Source organism: Micromesistius poutassou (assembly GCF_964030765.1).
Source record: "Micromesistius poutassou genome assembly, chromosome: 15".
NCBI classification, from domain to species: domain Eukaryota; kingdom Metazoa; phylum Chordata; class Actinopteri; order Gadiformes; family Gadidae; genus Micromesistius; species Micromesistius poutassou.
In genome coordinates this window covers 9,120,910-9,139,443 of record NC_140285.1, presented here as the reverse complement: position 1 = coordinate 9,139,443, position 18,534 = coordinate 9,120,910, and the positions used below count along the sequence as shown (strand labels likewise).

Below are 18,534 nucleotides of genomic sequence, written 5' to 3'. Positions count from 1 at the left end.
GCACGTAATGCAAAAAAAAAATCAATCCAACACATTATCAGTCACAAAGAGCATGGTACAAAACAACTTCAGTCATGACGTTGAAACATAGGCCTACATTGAAGGAACACAATATGAATATACGGATTGGTCGGTTAAATATGATAAAAGATCATAAAACATAAAATAAATTCTTCCCTAAGCCAGTACGGATTCTACAGTGTCTGATTCCAGCGGATAACTACACCTGCTTGTCTGATCGCTGGCCTATTGGCAAACATGGCTGTATTCAGATATAACTGGTAACCTCATCGTGTCCTCATATTGAAATACCAAGGTAACCCCAAGATTCATCGGTGACGAGGATTCCAGATACACCTCCTAACATTAACAACGTATAAGTTACTATGACGGATAAACAAGATGGGTCATGCTTGGTACCAAACAGAGAGGATTCTCAGATCAGTCTCTCTACATCCATTAGATCTGCTCTCTTGGTCAGAGATCTGCTCTCTTGGTATATGAAACTCCACGACAAGAACAAAACAAACGCAGATCGACAGGGAAGAGATCCGCTCCTGCTACATGTTGGGTATGTGTGTGTTGGTAAAAATGCAGTCCAACTCTACAAACATATGTACACTAGTAGCTACGGTTACTTGCTCTGTTTGTTTTTCTATCTATGTTCTTTTTGTGAGTGACAGCTTGTCGTCAAACGAAAGGCACACAAAACGTCCATGTCAACATCCTTATACTATCTACTGCAAGTTTGGACCTACAAACACAGCATGTTAAATAAAAAAATGTTCAATGTATCGTATTAAACCACACACAATTCACCCATATTTACATAAATGTGCCCTGATATCGGTGCCGTGAACTGTGCCCTGGTTCAGATGGAACCACCAACTTGTATTTTGTTTATGGGATGCAATGAGGCGGGAAAGCACAAAGAAGACATGCACAGACAAATACTGCCTGCTATGTTATCGTACTGTACTTTAGATTTTTCTAAAGGCTGGGTTAAGAGGAACTTTTAGATGCTCACGATGCAAGGAGCATTGATGGACCATGTCAACCATGTCCTGGGAGTCAACTGTTACAATGTTAAGAACGCCATACCTTACATACACATTACATGAATAATGTAGAATATGGTGCCACCGGTCCAACCGGGTGACTGAAATCCAACATAACAGTCAATCAAACAGGATGAAGGACCCCAAAAGTGTGTGTGTTTGTGTTTTTGTGTGAGTGTGTGTGTGTGTGTGTGTGTGGTGTGGTGCATAAATATGCACTGCACATTCGTTGAAGGGATTCCCTGCATTGCTCCCATTACAGCCATGGGGTTATTTTTCGAGGGCTTCAGTTACATAATATTGTGTAGGGGGGGAGGGGGACAATTTTCTTGCATGCTAAACGAATCCACAGCAACAGACTCTTGTGTCCCTGCCATAAGCTGATTACAAAGACAAATTTTACTTTTTGCCATCATTGGGGTAATCGTCTTGGGCAACAAATGTGCGCACCCATTTTAAGGATGATGAGACTAGCAAATGTACACCAAATATTATTATTCTCAAATTTGTATAAACTAACTGTATTGGCAAAGTGGTTACAGTGGTTGTAAATATTGTGATTCAACACAAATCATGACAACAAAAATGACTTGGGTGAATTGAGTTACGTGGAAACATTGTGGCATGTCTTTACTATTGAGGTTAGGTTATTGATCAAAGCACCAGCATTTGTAAAGGGGGGTCTGTTGGCCGCTGTCCCTGGGTCATATGAAAGGATTTATAGATGGGTGTTGACTTCATCGTGCAGTAATTCACAACAGGGGCTGAAGGGACAGCAGGGGGAGACGTCCAGGGCGCCAACGCAGATCAGATGACCTCTCTGCTGTTACGGATGGCACAGCACAGCACCATGCTGAATATCATCCCAATGATCTGGGGAGGAACAACACCACTGTGAGGACATGTGGCACACAGGATACAGTGTGCAAAATGGCCAACGTTTATGACAGAACTTACTGGAATTGCACGTGTGTGTGTGTGTGTGTGTGTGTGTGTGCATGCGCTAATTCGTGTCAGTATGTACAGTATGTGACTGTGTGTGTCTCTGCTAATTTGTGTCCGTCTGCTAATTTGTGTCCTGCTAATACTGTATATGTCTGTATGTACAGTATGTACTGTATGTGTCTTGTGTGTTTGGATCTGCTAACATGTGTCAGTGTGTGTGTGTGTGTGTGTGTGTCTCTGTCTCCCTCTATGGGCCAATGCTCACCATGACACCAGCGATGCCGATGCCCACGTAGCCGATGATGTAGAGTTTGCTGTTGAAGAATTCTTCGATGCCCACCTCACAGTCCTGTGGTGAGACACCCATAGTAAGACAACAGGACGTAGAGATAACTGAGTAGGTGCAAAGTAACAGACTAAAGCTGGGACGAAATGGAAGCATTTATAACCATGGGGTAAATAGTGCTTATTGATCATAACCTCTGCTCACGTAAAGAATCAAGAATTGCCGATACAAAATGTGATGAAATTATGACTCCTCCATTATAACATGTTAGCATCTGCTGAGGATGATGATGGGACAGATTGGAATTGAATTGGATGTGAAACTGGAATAGCAGAGAACACGCACCTTGCTGTCGTTCAGAGGGTCACTGCAGGGCACAGATTTGGTTCCGCAACAGTTCAGCTATGATAAAGAGAAGGCAATAGGACATACAAGGACACTTTGTTTCCTTTCATGCACAGATTAAATATGAATTGATTCATTGTCTCTTTCTTTCCCCCAGACCTACCACTTTTTGGTATGAGCTGATTAGAGTGCTGTTGTTGTTGTCAATGTACGTTTTGGCATAGAAATTCTGGACATCTTCAACGATCTATACGAGACGAGGAGGGAAGGAAGTAGTGAATTCATGACGTGAACGTTGACGCAGAAGTATATTCAAAACAAGTGGCATTTTAAATCAGAGAGAATGCACATACCTTGTCTTTGTTAAGGAATCCAAACACTCCGGCCGCAACTTCAGCCCCAAAAATAATCAACAGGCAGGCGAAGAACTGCAAAGGTAAATACAGATATGTTATATATATATATTAAATGTTTTGGTTTAATTACTGTATTTGTGTGCTCATGAACTGTAGGTCACTTCATGGGTGAGTGGCTACGTTCTCTCTATCTACAGTGTAATGTTGACTGAGGGTTTGGTCCTCACTGAGCCCAGAAGACACTGAGACTCCCGAACAGCCCCGCAGCAGCCGAAGAAGCCCACCAGCATCACCAGACTGCCAGCCACGATCAGGATGTACACCCCTGATAGAAGGAGGAACAGTCCAAAATGAAAAGCCACCACTGTATTGGGCATCTGTTGACCTGGTAGATTGGCATCAGATGATCATTTACATTACAAGGCACAAGGGGGCAGCATTGAACTGATGTACAAATTGAGTCAGTCCACGAACAAAAAAGTGAGTACATTTTTTTTTGTCCGTTTTTTTTTCTCCTGTTAAAAGAACCCGATGCATTGTAAATATCGAGTTGCCTAATGGCCCACTCTGGGATAGCCAGGAGGGTATTGTCTTTGCCACACCCGGGCTCCCCTGAGCTGCCATTAAACTGCTCATTAGGCGCACAGCGTTCTGCTGGGAGGATGCGGGCACATGCTAGTTCATACAAGGCCCATCCACTCCCATTAGTGGGGCCCGTTGCTAGGCAACGGCACTGTACAGTACAGCCACTTTATCCCCCAGGTGGGGATGTGCTCAGGTGTGGGTTTTGATTGGACAGAACAATTCATACGATGACAAGGGATGCAAGATTGAACAACAATCCGCTCAGATGCAAATTGAAGATGATGTCATTATTGTAAATGGGACGGGGTGATAGGTAGCCATCTCAAAGTGTAAAAGGACTAATTCTACAGTCAAATGGCATGGAATTACAGATTTGTAAATACCATCCTCTATTTTTTGGATGTTTCTCATTACATAGGCCTAACTAACACTATAAGCTAACTAATACTATAATCGTACTCATGTTTTTTGTTTTTTTTCGTGTTTTTCTATTCACGGGTGCTGTGTGTGCCGTTCAACCTTAAAGCCGTAGCAGCTTCTGATCTTTAGTGTTGTGAGTTGTGTGTGAGGGGAGCTAGGCCGGGCTCCATATGGGAGGCAGACCATGGAAACTGTTGAGTGCTCTCAGCTGCGTCCCCACAGGCCTGTGCTCTATGCGGGTGACAAGTCCTCACTGTCAAAGCCATGTGCAGCTCGGCTCTCTGAGGACCTGACAGAGAACACCACACACCTTTCAACGTTACTGTGATAGGCATGCGTGCGCGCACACACACACACACACACACACACACACACACACACACACACACACACACACACACACACACAGACTAACTACTGATCGTTTTTCTACTTTGATATGGGGGTCTTATTAATCTCTCATCTTTCACTTCAAAGTCCTTCTCGTCCATGTGTATTTCATGCTCCATAATGTGGCCGGGTTGAGTGTGCTCCGACGCGGTTATTCAGGGACAACGATTGACTTGAGTGATGTTATCCCTGTTGGACACTCAGACAACTGTGTACGTCATAAACTATTTCCACACGGGACAACTGCCATCGTTCTTTCCTCTGTGTCACTTTCTAAAATACTTTCTAAAATGTACGACACTCTCATTCTGGATCCACGAGCCACAGCCCAGACTCTTTTAATTCAAGTCTGCCGTTTTTTTTCATCCACTCCACTCTCTTTTCATTACTTTGGTTGCGTCTCGTTGTTTTTTATAACATGGTGTTTGCGTGTTCTCACTGTCCCGTCCACTTCACTGGTTTGCGTTGAGTTCTTCAGCTCCTTGAAAGCTTTTCAAAAGGCCTGTGGTGTTTGTGTGTACTTTAGGTCTACTTATGTTTGCACTTTGTGCAATTTGATTTCCTGCTTCACGCCAACCACATTAAGTATTTTTTGTGTGTGCAAGAGAGAAGAGAGAGCGGGAGAGAGAGAGAGAAAATGTGCGTGTGTGTGGAGTCTACTGTGGTAGGAAATATTTCCACTGTCATACAGACAGTTTTATTCAGGAGCAGAGGTGGTTGCATGGAAATATGTCAATAAACAGTGTTAACGGCGGACCTCTATGGACAGTGAATTTGGGCATCATAAAATCTAAAATAACTTTTTCTTTTCCACATAACGAAAAACGGTGATCTATGATCCTAAAATCTAACTGTTGGTTGTCAAGGTTTTAAAGTATGAAGTGGGTGGATTTGATGCCAACATAATGGACCAAACACAACCTTCCCATGAATGTTATTTGGTGAAACCATAGCAGAGGAGGCTAGACTCTGCAGTTTCATTTGGTTTTCAGTTGCCCGTCCGCCTGCTGCTCACCGATGAAAAATGTCTCTGGGGCCCCATGTCCGTTGAGCAGGGACACTGTCTCAGGGTCGAAACGCAGCCACAGCCCCACCGACAGCACCAAGGAGCCCATCAGCTAGGGAGAGACACGGAGGGGAGAGGTTGAAACAGCATTAATACACACTTATTGTTATATACGTTTTATGATATAATAGATTTGATTGGTCTTATTTCTAAACATGTTTTCATAATAGTACCATTTTCATAATATTTGTTAAAATAGACATCCTGACAGCAATCGATAAATCAAATTCATCTGTGGAGCCCCTTTCGGCCGCAGGCTTGTAATAACCTTATCTAATCATTTAATTTGGCACCAATGAAATTATTGGCCTACCTACCTACCCACCTACCCGCCTACCTAAGTGCACTCTTTTGGGCACTCATTATTATTAGTCTTTTACCAAGTCCACACTTTCTTGTGGACTCGTACTCGGCAGTAGTCAGGGTTTTGTGTTTATGTGTTTTGGGGGAGTGACTTTGGAGGAAGGCCTGAAGAGAGGGCTGGGATCTTTTCGGAATCTAGCTTACCTGATCCAGCTTTAACTACATATTTATTATAAAACACTTTTTTTTATTAGAAACTCTTCAGAAGACGTTTTCTTTTCCTGCATTAAAAAAGCAATCATGGGGCAAAGTTTCTGACCCCAGATTGTCTGAACAAGACAGATTAGGAAATACGGTTCACGTTACAAAGAACAGTAGGCTATTCCCCAACTTTAATGGCCGTACAAGTGTGAAACCATACAGAGTAACGTGCTGGCTACTTGAATGACCACAGTATGTCATGTACATGCAACCTCCAGACTACCAGACTATCAACAGCGAGGATATACCCCCATCTTGGCTGCACGCAGGCATGTCACACCTTGGTCCTAACCAGAGCCTCATGTTTGGTTGGAAATGTGGTTTAAATGTTGCTCATACTTTCCCTAACTCTACTCCAGCCTTCGACACAGACACATAGACCCACCACAATGTAGGTGTACCAAAGCACAAACATCGCTGACGGAGCCGTATTTACCAGGGAGAGTTACGGTTGCTTGATGATGCCACTCACAGACTGTTATTTTTTGAGCTCATGCTTAGCAACCGGCGAAACTCCCAGTGGCTGGTTAACGTGGCCTGAATACGGACGAGGGCTGCCCCACTCACACATGAGGGCTGAGCGTTTTTACTGGTAGCCTCCAGTCCACACTTGAGCTGTTCCCATGCCCTCTCTGGATAATCCACACTGAATAAGCCTCAGTCTGGGCTTTGCGGTTTGATGAGTGTGTGTTTTTCTGTGCGTGTGAAAGCAATAAAACCCTTGGTCCAAAATGGAAAAACACTTGGGCCATGATTCACTTGTATGTGTCCCATTCCTGAGAATGTAGGTGGCCTTGCTGTGTTTTTTGATCCTAACCTTTTGGATACACAAAAATGTGCCAGAAACACATCGCATTGACATCTTCCAATTCTAGTGGTCTCATTTGACATCCAATTTTTCTGCCATTCCTCTCTCGTCACCTCTTCTCTCCCACATCATCCTTCTCTTTAACCTCTCCTCCGCTCCTCTCTCTCTAGACCTCTCCCATCCTCTCTCTCATCACCTCTTCTCTCCCTCACCATCCCACTCTCTTTAACCTCTCCTCCGCTCCTCTCTCTCTAGACCTCTCCCATCCTCTCGCTCATCACCTCTCCTCTCCCCTCTTCCCCTCTTATCTATACCTCTCCTCCCTTCATGTCTCTCCTCTCCCATCCCTTCCTTTCACTCTCCTCCCCTCGACTCTCACACATTTCTAGAGGTCCCCATCTTAGTCTGAGAGGAGCCTGTAGCCTTAATGGAAAACGTTGTGAATGGACGGTGAAGGGCACGGAGGTGGACTTCTATCCATGTCAAGTCTGGTGGATTGAAAATACATAGGCCTCCCATGGTCTTAGGTGTCCTAAGATTGAAATTACATAGCCTTTAGCACAATAAATCTATAAAGCATGAAAAGAGGGCCATCTGTGTAAACTGAGAGGACCTGGCAAAGTGCAGCCCTGGATAACCTGGTTTATTTTCCAGAAAACTGCATTACAGTAAAAAAGCATAAGGAGTATGTCTAACATGTAAGGTGCAGGATAATAGCCTATGAGTGGTGCATGTTGTGGATGTAAATCACAATTAAACCATCAAACAGTGGTTGTTGGTGGTGGCCCATTATTCCACACTAGTTTGTGTGTAACGAAGGGAGAAGCAGGTGGTTGGATAGAGCCAGGAGCACTTTGGCTCTGTGCCAGCCCCAATTAGGACTATATCGCTGTTCACAAGTCCACACAAGGTCTCTCTGATAGCCGTTGGTTGCAGCATCAACAGGGAGACAGGAGACAGTGTGTATTTAATTAGCACTTACATCATCCGGGCAGCAATTATTGAGCCTGGTCCAATGGTGAACTATAGCAAGGAAACAGTGAACCTAGTGGCACTTAGGAGACATGTTGTCCCAAAGGAGACATTAAAACCCCTTCTAGTACTCACCCCAGCCCACCCTCCTCGCCGCCCTCTGCCATATGCCCTCAGGCAGAAACAAGCCACACCCCGTCCCTTGTCCCGCTACATCTGTCCTTCTATCTGTTTGCTAGACCCCCTTACCACCCCCTCCATCACTAACTACATTTCTCCTTCTCCCCCTCTCCCTCCCACTCTCTCTGTACCCAAACCTTCTACCCCCTCATCTCTCCCTCCCTCCATGCCTCTCTAATCAAACCTCACAGCCCCATCCTCTCCCTCTCTCCCGCTCTTTCTTTCTAACCAATTCTCCTACCCCCCCTATCCCTCCCTCCCTCCCTCCCTACCTTGAACTCATGGGACAAAGCTCCACTGTCTCCGTGCGACTACACTTTGGCACACAATATGAGAGAGAGGGGGAGCAGAGAGACCCATAAAGAGGGGGAGAGAAAGAGGGAGAAAGGGAGACAGATGAAAAGAGAGAGTCAGAGATCAATGTTGTTTCTTAGGGGGGGGGGCAAAGACAAGCACCCGCATGGTGTCTTGTTCGCTGATGAGGGCAAAACAAAACACACACTGAGAGAGAAATTATCATCCTTACAGTTCTATGGTTGGTTTATAGAAGTCCCTTTACTCTTGGTGTTGTTACATTGTTGTTAAATAGGCTTTAGGATAGGGATTTGTTCCGTTGTCCAAGTAGTTTGGACCAGATACCGTTGGTGTGAATGCAATTCAAAGTTCAGGGACTATTCTTTGAAATAGATTTCCAAGAGCCGGTTGTGCTATATTGACAGTGTACTTAGAAAAAATATACACACACTCCTTGTTTCCACTAAACAAAGATATCACATGTTCCAGGAACTAGAGCCTGATAGCCATTGGACGGAGAGCTATGAGTGTAAAGTATGCAAAAGCTCAGCCTGCATTTACACTTAACAACAGTAAACAAATGAGAACGATGACAATCTCCTCATCCCTGACTCAACACACTATGTTCCATGACTAAATATACACTTTTGCTCTTCTCTTACTGTTGGAGCAGTTTGGCTGGTGTGTGGCCGGACCAGCGACTGTGTGCTCTGTCAGGGAGACCTCATGGCTCATTGGTTTGCGTGCAGAGAGTTGGGAGTCCACCCTGTTGCTGTCTTCATGCCGACTATTTCTGGGATTCATGCGGGATTTGAGTCAAGAGCCTCCGCCACACACACCCGCCCTCCCCTCCCCCATTCTCCCTTCTTTTGTTGCCCTCATCTTAACTTCCCTCTCCGGCTGCGGCTCCACCAGCAGGTCGGGCGGGGCCGGTCGGTGGTGGGGGCGGGGGCGGAGCCCAGGGCCCAGCGGGATTGTGATGTGATGTACTGATTACGAGTGGGCTGGTATTACAGGAGGAAGGAGGGATGGTGTTTGTGTGTGCGTGTGTGTGTGCGTGTGTGTGTGCATGTGTGAATAGGGGTGTGTGTGTGTGTGTGTGGGTGTGCTTGTGTGGTTGGTGTCAGTGCTCAGTTGTGGCTGAAGGAGTGCAGAATCGGATGACAAAGTGGGGAAAGTGCAGGAAACACAGACACAGGCAGGGCTTTCAGCCTAACCTTAATTGGCTTTGTTGCTATTGGGACCTTCAAGGGGCAGAAGCTTATGTAAATATGTTGGTCCAAATGTTTGAGAGACTCTGCCCATGCGATACATCAAACGGGCATAAAGGACATGCGGAGCCAGCAGACCAATAGCTGTCTCTGTCTCTGTTCCATTATTTTCTCTGTATCTAGGTCAGGTTCAGGACAACTGTCCTGCTTAACGTACCCTCACCGACGCACACAGACACAGACACACACACACACAGTCGCAAACAACACACACACACACACACACACACACACACACACACACACACACACACACACACACACACACACAGTCGCAAACACACACAGATACACACAAACACAAACACACACAGTCACAAACAAACTCTAACTCACTTTATATCTCACAGGGTCTCTGGCCCTGAAGAACTTTTTCACCATCTTTTCCAAACATTCTGCCACCACCTCACTTCGGTCATTCAGCCACACCACTGTGGACCCCGGGATTCTGTCCGCATTCCTACAACCGCTCTCTCTTCCCATGCTCTCTCTCTTCTCATCCTCACTCGCTCTCTCCTCATCCTCTCTCCATCTCTCTTCTCATCCTCTCTCTCTCCTCATGCTCTCTCTCTCTTCCCATCCTCTCTCTCTTCTCATCCTCTTTCTCTCTCTCTTCTCAACCTCTCTCTCTCCTCACAAAGCAGCTGTGTCAAACAAGTGTGTGCTTCTTTTAGTTCAGCCACACCTCGACAGTGGTGCTGTGGACAAACTGACATAATATAAACCACCCCGGGGATCACTCCCTGATTGCACACTGATAGCCAGCCAGCCAGCCAGTCATCCAGCCAGTCATCCGGCCAGTCAGCTAGGCAGCCAGCACCAGCAGACACTGGGGTTATGCTATTGTCCCCTGGGTGTCACAATAGATCCATTCACACCACCGCGCACACACCCACCGCCTGATCCACTCCGCAGATGGTTAAGACTCTCTCGCCACTCTGCCCCTCCCCGCTCTCCCCTTGGCTCACACACACACACACACACACACACACACACACACACACACACACACACACACACACACACACACACACACACACACACACACACACACACACACACACACAGACTTCCTTTAAATGGAGCAAACTCTGTGGTCTCTCTCTGCGGGTTTGCATTCAAACCCGCAGAGAGAGAGAGAGAGAGAGGTTTCCCCTCAGCTTAAATATATTGTTTTTTTACTACTATTTTTTTTAACTACAAAATCGGTAATTCACAATACATTCACCAGCCTCTTTCCCTCATGCCGAACCTGTTCATGAGCTCACTCACACACACACACACACACACACACACACACACACACACACACACACACACACAAACGCAAACACACACGTAGACGCACACGTCTTTCACATACACCTGGCACTCAATTCTCTTCTCTAATGATATCTTTCTGAATATTGTATATGTTAGTCACATGTTTCACAGGATTGAATGGACATTTATTTAGGGTATCCTCCCATTAAATAGCAACGAGCATTCGCACCGTCCCATGCCACAGGGAGGGTCGCTGGTGACTTCATGGGTCTTTTCAGTGTTGTTTGTTTTCAAACGAAGACCATTTGGCGCCCGGAGTGAGCGTCAAGAGTTACGGTGGTTTGCATGTAGATCGCTCATGTATTACCCTCCCCGTGTCTTCCACTCTACCTTTCCTTTCGAAAGCACTCTTCATCGGAGAAAGGGGCGGATTTTCCTGTATGGAAATTCTGATTTGAGCCCTATGGGCCAAAACTAACCCACTCCAGTTGTCATCCTTTCCGCGCTACTAAGCACATGCCAGGCGGCTAAATAAAGCCTACTCTACTGTCGCCGACTAATAGACAGGGCAAACTGTTCATAATCTCTACCATTCCGACTGGACACCGAACGAGTAGAGCGTAATCTTTCGATGCATTCAGACGGACTGTAACGGAATATCCTGCATGCACTTGCCGCACTTCATCCAGCCACACAGTCCCCTCCACTACCATCCCTCACCAGAGAATATTGGACCCACTTACCCAGAATATGAAGTTGAAGACGAACAAAAGATATTTCACACATTTCATTCCTCCTTCCACTTTCCCCATGTTTGCTGAGTTGTTGTTGAATTAATTCCACGGTGTAAAGCGATTCTGTTATTGCGTTGCACACAGTGCAATAACCTGTCACCCTGGTCACAACACTTCGCATCAAGTGCTGTCAATTCCGACAGCAGCAGTAGCAGTAGCCCCAAGCAGACACACACGCACACACATACACATACACACAAACGTGCACACACTCTCCCCCTCTCTCTCTTTCTCTCTCTCACACACAATCACACACATAGACGCACACACACTCACACACAAAACACCGCAGGATTCGCTCAGAATCTTTCCAGACCGCCCATTTCATTGATGTAGGGGGGTTTGGAGGGGGATTCGTGACGGTGCGATTGGATTGGCCCATGCACCGAGCATCCTTTTCATTGAAATGATATTTGGAAATGTAATATAGCCCACAGCTGCTTACTAATATTGATCAGCAATGCTAATAAAAATCATTAAAGGGTGCTTTATCTTTCCTAAAAGTTCGAAGGTTCCAAATACATTTTCCTCGAGCATGCGCATTAACAATTTTGAGGATTAACTGAGTTCGAGCTAAGATTAGCAAAACTATCCATTGTTTTAATGAACAGGTTTATCACTAATCTTTACGACATTTAATATTGAATTAAGCCTACTCAATGTTAATACCTAACAGTAACTGCTTAGATGCATCTTCTAAATTCCTGACAACGCATGATTTGGAGTCTTATTAGTAGTTTTATTGATTTAGACCATCAGCATCAAGAACCGTTATTTTACAATAATATGTTAATTCATTGGTACCAAAAATCATATCGAATCCTTTGCTGAATAACCCAAAAGCAGTTGCCATACAGTCATACAGGGATGTGATTTTTATTTTTATGCAGTGCATATATGCGAAAATGTAAATGGACGGGGTCCCCTGCTGCAGGGCTAGGATGTCCACGAGCGCTGTCGCCTGGCCTCAGCCCCTGTAGCAGCATAGCTGAACTCCACCTAGCGGTGTTGGGAAGAACTACAGCCTGAGTTAAGAGCTCCAACTAGGGAGCTGATCTCAGGCGACACGGAAGGGGATGACACTGTGTCACTGAACATGGTCTTCCATGTGTTGCCGGTGTAGCCCAGGTTAGGTTGATCCATTAACCTTGAGGTCAAAAAACTTGCGCTGGGACCTCAGTACTACTGTCCTGAGGTCAGGAGGAGTTGAAGAGATGCAATCCAAGCTGTTCTTCACGATGAGTGTTGTGATGCCTTGAGGACATTGTTGATTTGAAGCCAACGGAGCAAATCAACACAAGCAAGACACAGCACAGAGAAACATCTGCATGAGCCACATGAGCTACACACACACACACACACACACACACACACACACACACACACACACACACACACACACACACACACACACACACACACACACACACACACACACACACACACACACAGGGGGATCTCAAAAAGATCTCACTTGTCTTGGTCATCATGGTAATATTATTTTTCACGTCTCTGATCTTTTAGAACACTTGATAAGGACTTTAAAGTGTTTTGCATTCTGAACCTACTCATCTTGGAGCAAATACATATTGGTAGTCAATAACTAAGTAATCATTATCAGTAAGTCAATTTGATTAGTTAGAGATGTCTGAAAGGACTTACTGCACCCCTCAAGCTGACATAAATGGTTATGTTAGAGCTACTGTAGGCGTGCTTACTCTGTGTGTAACACCCCATTGTACATACTTTCTCCAGGTCCATTGAGAGGCCAAGAAAATAAAGGCTAAATAAAGACATGGTCAGAAATGTCCTTATAGAGTAAAACACTCGTCTGCCAAACAAAACCAGGGAGCAACACAGTTAGGAATGAGGCGGTGGACTGTGGACAGAAATATGCAGATGGATGTATAATTCAGTTGTTCATTTTGTATTTTTTTGTTATTCTAACTTTAACTTGACTGGCAAAATTGTGCTTTGTGTTTCACGGTTGCTGGGATGGGCGTTAAAACGTATTTTGCATTGCCGTTGTTGCGTTGCCGTTGTCCCTTGATGCTCATTACTGAGGAGTGCTTGGGGGAGGGAGGGGAGGGCAGTGAAACGATGTGGTTTGGGCTTGTGGCTGAGAGCAAAGAAACACAGCTCCTGTGTAGAGACCGCTTTGGCCTAACACCTGAAATGGGCCGGAACTGTGTGTGTTTGTATTCACCACAGATTCTGTGATGATTGTCATTATTTATCGTTAAGGATTGTCACAAGCTACAACAATGACACACTTGTACACACGTCCAATGTCTGCACCTTAACCACAGACATTTGATTTGGTGTCAAACACGCAGGCACAACATTTCCTGCCTGTCCTATATCCATTGAAATTCAGAGTGCAGGCCGCCCTACTCGGTTATGAGTTCAGTCCTGATGGCTGCACTGATTACATGTTTAATGAGGAAGTAGGAAATCCTGTTATGACTGGGTCGCTGATTGTCTGTTCGTGACACCAGTATGTTTTGGGCCTTTTGTGGCTGCAGTTTACTGCGCTTTTTGTTTTCATTTTGAAGACGCATTGTATTGTATTGATTGTAATACATTGGTGGTCAAAATATTGTTAAATTACTAATCACAGCATACCAGATTGCTTGTAGAAGTTTCAAGAGAGTCAAGAGAGAATAAAGCCCATCGATTTAAAGTGTAGAAATAGCGCCATCTACTGACTAATGTTTATTTTCATAATTTTTGGTTGAAAAAGTCATTGACGGGTAAACTCCATTTTACAAATCATGTAAACAATACACATTTTTATTTCTTGAATGTTATTGATAAATTATCTTCTCAATATAATCCATATATTATAACCCAATCAATAGTTAATACAGTAGATGTAGTATTCAGAAAAGTGGATGATTTAAAACAAAATTTTAAATTTTAAATTTTAAAATAGATTTTAACTTTAAGTATTAGCATATTTTACACGGAACTGAGAGAGAGAGAGAGCGAGAGAGCGAAGGGGAGAGAGAGAGAGAGAGAGAGAGAGAGAGAGAGAGAGAGAATTGGAGAGGACTTAGCGATGTTATTGTTTTGTCTATCTGTGAGGGAGACTTGATCCTTTGCCAAAGCACGGTAAAAAAAAACGATAAAAAAAAAATCCATTACTGAAACCAATCATAATATTTTTCACTATTGTAATAAAAATGTGGGCAACTTCATAAAATATACATTAACTAAGTACTTTGATGTCAAATTACATTCCAAACAGTTCTAACAGCACTATTTATTGTTTCAATATGCAACACAGATGCTTCATTGTCTTTCCACTACATGTGTTTTTCACCCGAGGTCCTTGTTAGCCTTCGTTCATTCCCCATAGTGCTAGCGCTCCTTTACCATCAGGCATGGGTGACGACAGCAGTACTGTGGCGTGCAGGGCAACAAGTTGTATGCATCAACATCCATCTATGTTTGACTCTGACTCGTATGTCCTTTGACCCCACCTACCCCCCTCTGAGAACACGGTGCACATGTCACCGTGCCCTCGGTGGGCTTTCTATACCTGTCCCCTTCCCCTGGGGCTATTCTGAGCTGCTGCCTGAGTTGGGGATTCTTAGGCACTGAGAATGATTTAATAACCAGTAGTGTCATTTTAAATACATTTTTATGATAACAATTAACAATAATAATGATAATGATATTGTAATAAACTACTACATTAATGAGAATGAAAATAGGAATGAAACTTAAACAATTTTAAAAATATATAATAAGACCGAATTATAATAAATATACTGTATATATTAGATACACTGTGCATAACGGACACAACAATCGAGGCATGTACTGAGGTGTTTAATAAATAACAGCTTGAACAACACAACAACAACAACAACATGTAAAGCTTGAATTCATTTTGTATATATACATACTTATATATTCATATTAGACTGTATAAACTATAAATATGACACGCAGTCCTCATAACTTAAAATAACCAGACTTCTCGGACTGAGGTAGAGTCACAGGCCGAGGATGTGTGTGTGTGTGTGTGTGTGTTTCTGTTTCTGTGTGTGTTTCACTGTATCACTGTGTGTGTGTGTGTGTGCGCGTGTGTGTCAGTCAGTGTTTTTGTGAATGTGTGTGTACAGTATGAGCATGTGTTTATGTGTGTGTGTGTGTGTGTGGGTGTGAGAGTGTGTGTGTGTGTTTGCATGTACATGTATGTGTGTGTGTGTGTGTGTGTGTGTGTGGGCGTCACATGCGTGTGTGTGTTTAGTCTCGGTGCATGTTTATAGAGGTGACGGGGGATGGAATCGGTTTACAGTATTGGCGATAACGTTGCAGTGGCTGCTGGGTAGGAAGCTTTGTGTCCAGTGGTAGGAGTGGGAACCTCTGTACGTGTGGGTTGAGTTTGCTGAGCGTATGTCATTCCGTCTGTGTGTGTGTGTGTGTGTGTGTGTGTGTGTCTAGGGGCTTTGAGGGTTCAAAGTTCAGTGGGAGTTCAGTTGGGGGTCAGCGCCCGGCCCGGCCCTGCCAGGACTTGCGCGTGAGCACGCACACGCACGCCACGTTGATGCGGATGTTGCGCCAGGCCGCCTTCTCCTCGAACGTGGTCATGGCGCTGACGAACGTGTGCGTGTTGGTGCAGTAGGAGTTCCAGTAGCGGACGTCGATCCCGCGGCACCCGGAATCCGCCGCCCTGGAGCCCTGTTTCCTGCCCCTCGCGCCCGCCCTACCCCCTCCTCGGTTACCGCCGCCGCCGCCCCCGCCCCCTCCTCCTCCTCCTCCTCCTCCTCCGCCGCCGCCGCCGCTGCCCCCAGGCCCCCTGTGCGTGGGCGACAGGCAGGTGGTCTCGTAGAAGAATTGCTTCTTCACCAGGTTCTCGATGCGGACGTTGGGCAGCACCGTCACCTCGTTGCCCCGCATGTCCGTGGCGGTGGTGCGGTTGTCCACCCAGTGGCTGATGCTGTCGCACACCGAGTACTCCCCCCGGTGCATGAGCTGCGTCCCGGCCCGCCTGCGCACGCGGGACCCCCGCCCGCCGCCGCCGCCCCCCCCGCTCACGTCGGAGTCCTTCCCCTCCGGTACGTCATGCGACGGGGGGACCTCGCTGAAGACCACGCGGGGCGAGGAGCGGAAGCGCCGCTTGGAGAAGATTTTGGGGTCCACCTCGGGGATGGAGAGGTCAAGGGGCGAAAGTGACTGGGAAACGGACGCGCTTCCCGGGGCCTGAGTGGCGGCCGGCTGGCGGGGCCTCCTGGTCCTGTGATGGCTGTTCCTGTGGCGCTCCGGCGGTGACGTAGCGTGATGCTCAGAGAGGTGGTCCCCCGCGGCCGTCTGCTGCTGCTGCTGCTGCTGCTGTCCTGCTCTGTGATCGGCTGCTGTCTGCTGTCCTACGTCGTGGTTGGCTGCCTCTGTGCTTAGGGCCCGCCCACCTCCCATGTTCAGTACAGCTTGGACGCCCATCAGGAGGAGCAGGACCAGTGGCGACGACCTCATGGGCAAACGTCCTGGGAGAGACGATGAAGTCATCATTGGTTAACATTACATCGTCTGATGTCACATCTGACGCATCACAGTGCCTTGATTATACCACATATTCCTACTGAAATACCACCCTCTTCCAGCAGATACCTTTCTTTTTTAACTACATTTTTTCTCTTTATTCCCTCTTACTCGCTCTCACTATCTCTCTCTCTCACTCTCTGTCCCTCTATCTCACTCCCTTCTATCTCTCTCCCTCTCTCTTTTACTTTCTCTCTCTCGCTCAGTATCTCTCTGTCTCTGTATCTCACACACTTGCCTGCAATCACTCTCCCTCCTTCTTTCATGTGTAGCACACTTCAACACATCAACAACTCACTTAAACATAAAGTATGTGTCCCCATCCCTTCCGGAGGCTCCAGGTAGCAATCCTGTTCCTGCTATGGGAGCCAAGTCAGAGTTGTGCTTTTAAAGGGGGTGTTTTATATGCACCTGTGGAATGTGTCCAGTTGAAGTGTGAGCCCCTGTGGGCTCTAGAGCCAGGCTCCAGTGCAGGCTGGGCCCTTCACTCCTGCCATCTGGACTCCCTCAACCACGGCCCTGCAACACACACACACACACGCACATGCACACACGCACACACGCGCAGACACACGCATGCGCACACACACACACACACACACACACACACACACACACACACACACACACACACACACACACACACACACACACACACACACACACACACACACAGACATCCACCACACAAACACACACACAAAAAGAAAGAAAGAAAGAAAGAAAAAAGAGCAATGTTATTAATTACAGACACACTCACTGTAATGCTTTACAGTTCAAATCCCCCTCTGATGGTCAGCAGGGCTGTGAGCCTGGTCTTTGGTTACGAGGAGCCTGGTAGAGGCTCCCTGTTGGCTTTACAACCTGGCCTTCCACTGTCTGTCGAATAAACGACATGCAGAAGATGGACTGACGCTAACAGAAGTCTTGGTTGCTCTGCCAAGGTACATTGCAAAGGTGAGCCTAGCCCTGTTACTGCATGCTCACTGTAGACTGATTGTTTCAAATTAGACTGTCTTAGACTTTCAAATTAGACAAATGACACTGCCGGGTAGCTTTAAAGTGGAGAGCTTTGATGTGTCGATGAGGTGTCAGCAGCACAGAATATATAGTTGAGCTTATTGTATAAAAAATCTCTTTATTTATAATTTCAAAGACGGAACAATATCTCAAGTACTATCAAATACATAATATAAAGACAAGATAGATAGGTGCGTCAACAGGTTAAGACCTCCAGATTGCAAATATAAATAGAGCAGTGTTTTCATAAGCAAAGAACACATGTCTAAGCTCAAACAGAATAGATAGGATGTATCTGAGCTTAGATAAGATGGCTGAGCACATTCCATAGGTGTAATTTGTCTTCCCTGCCAACCTCTTTTCAACG

General features: G+C 45.7%; 2 protein-coding genes across 2 annotated transcripts; both read right to left on the bottom strand.

The window, feature by feature from the left end:
• Window positions 1–11,809, bottom strand: LOC311359621 (tetraspanin-2-like). Its single transcript, XM_084479672.1, has 8 exons — window positions 11,547–11,809; window positions 5,401–5,503; window positions 3,218–3,315; window positions 2,988–3,062; window positions 2,798–2,881; window positions 2,635–2,691; window positions 2,269–2,352; window positions 1–1,931 (listed from the first exon to the last, which is right to left on the bottom strand). Exons 1-8 carry the CDS (start codon window positions 11,613–11,615, stop codon window positions 1,866–1,868), a joined length of 636 nt encoding a protein of 211 aa, XP_084335798.1. The 5' UTR covers window positions 11,616–11,809; the 3' UTR covers window positions 1–1,865.
• Window positions 11,810–16,094: 4,285 nt separating this feature from the next.
• Window positions 16,095–17,081, bottom strand: ngfa (nerve growth factor a (beta polypeptide); the record flags this gene model as incomplete). Its single annotated transcript, XM_084479823.1, has 2 exons — window positions 16,095–16,334; window positions 16,368–17,081. 2 exons carry the CDS (start codon window positions 17,079–17,081, stop codon window positions 16,095–16,097), a joined length of 954 nt encoding a protein of 317 aa, XP_084335949.1.
• Window positions 17,082–18,534: the final 1,453 nt, after the last annotated feature.

Bases quoted from the DNA above. Each gene is read 5' to 3' on its own strand.
- LOC311359621 (XM_084479672.1), bottom strand. From the start codon at position 11,615: ATGGGGAAAGTGGAAGGAGGAATGAAATGTGTGAAATATCTTTTGTTC. The intron at 3,316-5,400 runs GTGAGCAGCAGG...TCCTTCTATCAG, and splicing joins CCCAGAGACATTTTTCATCG to GGGTGTACATCCTGATCGTG. The intron at 1,932-2,268 runs GTGAGCATTGGC...GTTCCTCCCCAG, and splicing joins TCGGCATCGCTGGTGTCATG to ATCATTGGGATGATATTCAG.